The sequence below is a fragment of the Ochotona curzoniae genome, unplaced genomic scaffold (assembly GCF_017591425.1).
Source record: "Ochotona curzoniae isolate NIBS_2020 unplaced genomic scaffold, NIBS_Ocur_1.0 contig_66, whole genome shotgun sequence".
In the NCBI taxonomy this organism is placed as follows: domain Eukaryota; kingdom Metazoa; phylum Chordata; class Mammalia; order Lagomorpha; family Ochotonidae; genus Ochotona; species Ochotona curzoniae.
In genome coordinates, this window is record NW_024466512.1 from 25,280 (window position 1) to 32,245 (window position 6,966).

At 58.2% G+C, this 6,966-nt stretch overlaps 1 protein-coding gene across 1 annotated transcript; it reads right to left on the reverse strand.

The window, feature by feature from the left end:
* Positions 1–212: 212 nt before the first annotated feature.
* On the reverse strand, positions 213–4,147 carry LOC121164338 (anomalous homeobox protein-like; the record flags this gene model as incomplete). Its single annotated transcript, XM_040992469.1, is given in 5 exon segments — positions 213–384; positions 1,078–1,201; positions 3,212–3,339; positions 3,900–4,105; positions 4,108–4,147. Coding segments are annotated over 5 exon segments (670 nt in total), but the record flags the coding sequence as incomplete, so codon positions are not given.
* Positions 4,148–6,966: the final 2,819 nt, after the last annotated feature.

Consider the following 6,966-nt stretch of genomic DNA (forward strand, 5'->3'; position numbering starts at 1 on the left):
CCTACACCATTCCTCGGCACAGTCTGACTCTCTCTACCTTCAGGATTAGCTGGCCACCAGGTGAGGTCTTGACTGTGCTGAACATTGGTGAGGTCTGCACCTATAGCCACAGTGCCCCTGTTCCAGTGTCCCGTAACAGTTAATGCAACGAGGGGGCTTGTCAGAAAGCAAACCTCCAGATACCATGATGCTAGGGCCTTGGAGACACCCACCGGACCAATGACACCAGCGGTCCAGACGTCTCTCCTTTGTACTGGGGTCTTCGGCCACCACCCGCTGGGCTGGCTGCACATGCTGGAGCAGGGACTGCTGGCACCGCCGGTAATTAGCAAACCAGTTGTAGACCTGCTCTGCAGTCAAGCTTGTCTCCAAAGCCAAACTCTCCTGTCCGAAAACAGCACAATTAGCTTTGTTAACTCCTGGTCCGTGCCCACACTTCCACAGAAACCAAGCTGACCTCTCCAAAGGCAGCAGAATCGGCACCAGCTGCGCTGGTGGCTGACCAGGGCCTCTCCTAGCCACCTGCTTGGAGAAGACACAACACCTCCCAGGCCCAGGCTCAGTTCGGGAGTCAGGCCAGGCCAAGCGTCGTAGGGAGCCGAGCCTCAGCAGGCCTTGTAGAGCAGGCCCGCAGTGTCCTGAACCTTGCAGAGCAGGCCCACAGTGTCCTGAACCTCGGGAGGGGCCCGCTGTGTGCAGTCACCGCCCCCAGCACCATGCACCCCACACATGGGGCGACCCTGAGCAAAAGCCCCAGCAGAGAGGGGGGACCCAGCCCAGTAAGCAGCAGACAGGAGAGGCCACCAGGAGGAGCCATGCGACCGCGGGACGGATGTGCTGAGGGAGCAGGAACCAGGCACTGTGGGCCAATGCCCCTACCCTCAACCCACACCCAGTACCAGCCATCTCAGCCTCCATGCCTACAGCCACACTGAGAACCTAAGAAGGCGACTGGGACTGCCCTCTGTAGACTAGGCACAGGGCACGCCCTCCCAAAAGAGGATAAAGAACAGGCGTGGGGGCAAAGGCCCAGGGACAGGCAGCTGAGGCAGAGGTAAGGCTTCCACCTGTTCTTACCCGCTGAGCCTTGCTGGGGTTAATGCTCACGGCCAAGGCAAAGTCTTGAAGCCTCCTGCGGACCTCTCTGGGGAAGTTCCGACTCTTGAGGCCATCCGGGCAGAGGCCTGCGGGTGGGGGATTCCTGGAGGAGATGAGAACAGCACAGTGAGGGGGCCCAGCGGTCCCCTGCCCTGTGACAGCAACATTTCTGAGGCAAGGCTGTCCCACAAGTGAAAATCAGCGTCTAACCCACACACCTGCAGGCCATGGCGGGGAGCTCAGCCCCAAGACCCCCAAAGAGGGCTCCAGGATCTGGGTTCCCACCCCTATGTTTTCACATTTCCATGTGGCTTTTCCCTGTCCTCCCTGTCTGCCCATGGGACTTATGAGGCAAAGTCCTTGGCCTTCCCACCCATCTCTCAGTGCAGCCCCACCCCCATACCCTTGCGCCCTTCTCTGCCCAGCACTTCCTCCCTAGATTTCACTGAGTTATCATCACTGACTTGCCACCATGGCGCCTGCCAGCCCACTGCTACCCCTCAAACACATGGGGACCCCAGCAATGAGGCTGCAGCTGATGTTCTGTGTATTGGCTCCACTTCCCTGCCTCCCTAAGGACTTTCCAGATTCCATTCCAATTCAAGTGTTTCTTGCACCAGAGGCATCGGGGCTGGTAAACATTCTGGCGGCTCTCACCTCCCCCCAGCCCTCCGGCTGCTGCCTCAGTCAGGGCTCTCCCAGTAAAACTTCTCTAGCTTCACCCAGGGTCACTGAGCCAGCTCCTCCCCTCACCCACGGGCAGCAGAGGGTCACTGCTGTTCTCCTTTATCACCCTGGACTTCCCTCCCTGCATGCCACACCCCGCACTTCCCCTCACCCCCTGGCCACTCCTCAGCTGACCACTGCAGGGGGTATGAGGAGCAGCTAGGCTGCTCAGGCCACTGGACAACATCCCCAGCACTACTCCTGAGATTGAAGCCTCCTGGAGCTAGGCAGGGGACATGTCCAAGTTGGTCACAGTTTTTCGCCACCACTGAATATATCTTCATTTCTACTGAGGACAAATATCACTTCAGTTGAAGATTTCAGCTGCAAAGCCTATGTGGACGTACATAATGCAGTGGGCACCTTACACATCCCAAATGCAGCTCATCTCCCTGGAACCACTCACCCCACCCCTGCCCTGTGTGCCTTAACAAGAACCACCACACTCCTGGTTCCAACCCAGGGCCAAAAGCCCTGGAATCTCTTCCCTTTTCACTGCATACAACTGTTCTTGGGCCATGATTTGGGTCCTGGACAACGCCTGAGCCGCAAAGAGACACCACCCTTCCTGACAGCCCTCAGGGTCAGCCAGCACCATCAGAATACAGCCCTGGGCTCTCCTTGTGGTTCATCAGTCACTCTCCCCGCAGGTGAAAATTCAGCCACCACCTGTCCCTATGGTTACAGGCGAAGGTCACTGCTGCATTTTCCAAAGGCTGTGAACACCCCTTCAGCCAGCGGACATCCCCTAAACCAGAGGTCTTAAGCCAGACCTCTGAGGTTGCCACTCCCTCTGCCTTAAACACTGGTGCTCACAAGACCACCACCATCCCTCAGGTAGGGTCTCCTTCCAAGGCTGGGACAGACCTGCACTACCAACACTGAAGAAGCCCCTCCCCACAGCCCAGCCCCCTCAGACCACGGTCTCTGCAGAGACCTGCCTGCTAGCGATGATCGATCCGCTAGCACTTCGTGGTCTCATGTCAGTGCCACCTGCAGGAAAGCAAAGCCTAGGGTGCCCCAGCATCCAGACCCAGGGAGTGCTCCCCAAACAGCTTGAGTGACAGGATGCCACCCTCTCACTGGTCACCAAGTGGCTGCCTCTGCTGGGCTTCCACTGGCAGGCTGTCAGCCTCTGTGTGGTGGGTCACAGCCCTAGCGGTCCCAGGCTCACTGACTGCTGGACTCTGAAGGACTTGCCTCACATTGGCCTCCCTGCAAGCAAGCCTCTGTAGTACAATCCATCTCTTCTTCCAGGAGCCACAGGGAGGGGTGGGGTAGCACTCAGAACAAGACCTGTGAGCCTTGCTTGGCAACAGAAAATAACGTAAGGGCATGGCACAACCCTCAGGAGCCCCTGACACACAGAGCTAAAGCCCAGCAGCACCTCTTCCTGCAGCGGAACTTCTGTACCGGGGTCAGCGCAGCCACACCCAGCTTCCTCCTGGCCAGGTCGTAGTGAATGTCATTCCAGAGCTGCACCAGCTCATGGCTGCCTCCTGGCACCCAACAACCCTGTCAAGGAGAGTCCACTAAAGCCACATGTTGGTAGGAAGAACCAGGTCTGGATGGACCCACGGTTAGCAGTGCTGAGGGCTACAGTGGGAAAGGAATAAACAGGCACAAGCTAGAACCTGGAACAAGTGACATCAAGTGGCCAGGGAGGCATCAACTGCACAGAGCAAGGTCTTGGCCTCCTGCAGAGGGAATGACATACTGAGAGGGATTCCAGGTGCCGCCAGACTGGGGACCGGGGTGATGATGGGTGTACCTGGCCATCTGATCACTGTCAGCGCTTCAAAGCCAGAAAGAAATCAGGTTTCACTCCACCTGCTGTGTTTATGAGCTGGCACCACTTGATGCACATCCAGTACTCAGATTCCCAAGCTGCTTGTAACTCACTCAAGTGAGAATTACCGGAACTAATCTTTGTATAAAACACCTCTCCCAGGCAGCCCTAAGGGGTTGGTCTGTGAGATGTGGGCCAGCAACTCATTGCTAGCTCCCGGCATATGGATAATGCTTGAATGGTGCATCCTGCCCCTCCTTCCAATGGCCACTGAGCCCACATGTACCTCCAGAAGCCGGCAGGCTGCCTGTTGCTGCTCCTGCTGGGCCAGGACACGGGCACACACCAGGGCCACATCTGCATTGTCCAGGAGGTGCGGGCACAGCTGGCTGTCCAGAATGGCAGAAACCAAAGGCTGCATCTGAGTGAGGTCATCTTGGATGTCATGGCATAGGCTGCCCGCGAGGGGCACCAGCTCCGCCGGGGTGGGTGGGTGTTCCCGTGCTCCCTCAGCAACATCAAGAAGCTCTGCATCATGCCACTCTGCCAACAAAGACCATGATCAGACCATGTGCACACAGCAGGCCACACTGCAACCTCCATGCCAGATCAGCTGTGGTGCCCAACTGGGAATGGCCAAGGACCCACACGCCTGCAAAATTTCCTTCTACCCTCCACCAGAAAAAGTCTGAATCCTGAGAGGGTGACCCCACGGGAGAGTGGCCAGCACTAGTCCACCTCTTTGTCAACACTATTACTGATGTCATTGGAATGAGGTGGGGAGAGAACTCCTGCTAGTCTACTCCCCAAATATCCACAAGAGGCTATGCAAAGCCAGGTGAAAATTAGTATGGACCTCCCACGTGGACAACACAAACCGACCACCTGCACCTGAGCTATCACCCGCTGCTTCCCTGCCTCCCAGGGTGCAGTTGGGGGCCAGGCTTGATCCAGATACCTCACAAACGATAGGTGGGATCCCCGGCAGACTTAACTGTTACTCCTAGAGCCTGCCCCCAGTCACCTGACTTCCATCTTCCCAAAACCTCATAAAACCAATCAAATAAACACTTTTCTTCCCCTTCCTACTTTTCCCAATCCCCATCTCATATCACCCATCCCTCACCTCAACCTTAACTATTCACTTCTTCCATTCCTTTTACATACCCCCCTCTCCACCCCCCCCCCATTTCACCTCACTTACCCAATCATTATATACACAACCCCCCACTCCACAAACCCCCACCCCCACCCCATCCCACCTCCCCCCCCCCAACCCCACAAACCAATACCACCCTCTTCCCCCAAACACACAAAACTTCTCCCCACCCCTCACCCCCACAATACATAAACTTCCCCACCCATATACACCAACCACTCTAGAGAGAGAGAGACCCACACATCACACTCCCTCCCCCCCCCCCCACACATCATATGCATACTACCCCAATCCCACACCACCATACCAATACGCCTCTATCCCCATACTCCCCCATGCATGATCTTGCTTCCCATTCCATCTGTGGGATAGACCCCTGCACCCGCTCCACCACATCACCATATTCTCATGCGGTCACCACATTACACACGCAAGCCTAATTATCCACCGATAGACCTACAACACTCCTCAACCTCGCACCCTCACTACACTAACACCCGTGTCACAAGCACCTAACCCACACACCTCACATACTCCCCCAGCGCCACGCCTCTACACCAGAAAAGGCGACCTCTCATCCGCGATAGCCCCACCCATGCTCCCACACACATCGCCCCACTCGGTATAAGCCCCACATACCCTAACGCCCGTCTATCACTCAACTCGAACCCACTCATTGGCCGACCCGCACGCCACCCACGCAACCACCCTACACCTCCCAGGGGTCCAGACGCCCCCTCACCCTGTGTGCCATATACTCGCCTTCCTCTACGCACGTATTCTAGGCGTTCCTCCTCATGATCTCTTCCGTTGCCCCAGAGTACCTGACCGCTCATCCAACTCATGGGTCCATCTGCTCCGCCACTCACACATTGGCACCGAATAGAACCACCCACTCACTCACCTCAACACACTACACGCGTCTCCACTCAAAAGACCCTCCTCCATAACGCTTCCCCCCACAACGCTACCGCAACTCCCTTACTCACCACTCTGACACCAGGTCCCACGACGCCCCCTCCACTGCCGGTCCACGACGCCCCACCTCACACGCCGCGTCCCTCACAGTATCGCACCATCCCCACGGGCCTCCGACGCCCACCCGAACCCGGTCACCGACTTCGCCAACCTCAAGGCGTACACACGATGCCCACCTTAGGGTTACCGATGCCACTCAGGGTCCCGACCCCCCCTCCCACCGGTCCCGACGCCCCACTCAGGTCCCGACGCACCCTCACCCGGTCCCGACCCCCACTCAGGGTGCCAGTCACCCCACACTCACCCGGTGACGCCCCCTCAGGTCCCTGACACCCCATCAGGGTCCCGACGGCCCCTCACCCGGTCAGCCCTCTCCGTCCGACGCCCCTCAGGGTCCGACACCCCCTCAGGGCCCGTGATGAGCTTCACTGGACCGCACACCCCCACCCCCACCCCCGCCCCCCTCGCGTGAAGACGCCTGGCTCCGCCCAATACCCCCCTCGAACTCTCCTCACAACGCGCGGTCAAAGCCCCTGCTCACCTCTCGGCTGGCTGTGAGGCCGCGCTCGCGGGCTCTAGGGTGCCGACGCTATCTCTCTCATGATCTGTTGGATTCCCGATGCGTTTTACCTTACCCAGGATGTTCCCGATCGCTGTCAGTGCACTTCCATGTCATGCCCTGTCCCCCTCAAGCACCCTCCCCCCCCCCCCCCCTTTTGTAGCGCCCCGCTATCTATGTCCCAGCTGCCGCGCTCACTCGCTGTCAGCCCTCGCAGACGTGCGCGACTCTGCCGCCCTCCATGGTTGATCGGCGTCGCTGCTCACGGATTGTTCCACGCCGCTGACGTTCCCCATCGCAGGCGTCCGACTGCCCATCGTCCTCGCGCCTCACGACGTTTCTGCCGACGCCCCCTCAGCACGGAGTGTGCACTCTGCTGTTCTCGACGAGGTCGTCGCATCTCTCTGCCCCTTGCCTCTATGCGTGCGTGTAGATAGGTGATAGGCATACGTTCCGAGAACAGAACCTGAGAACCGCGTTGAAGAGTGGCAGCCACAGCTGGCTCAGGTTGTGGTCACACTGGGAAGTGAGTCGGCAGGTAGTGCGAGAGAGTTCTGCCTGTGAGTACGTCTATCATCGTACGGCTTGATATGCCTGCTCTCATTGCTGATTCCGGCAAGCTCATATGAGCCTGATCTCGGTGCCTTGTCCTCCACC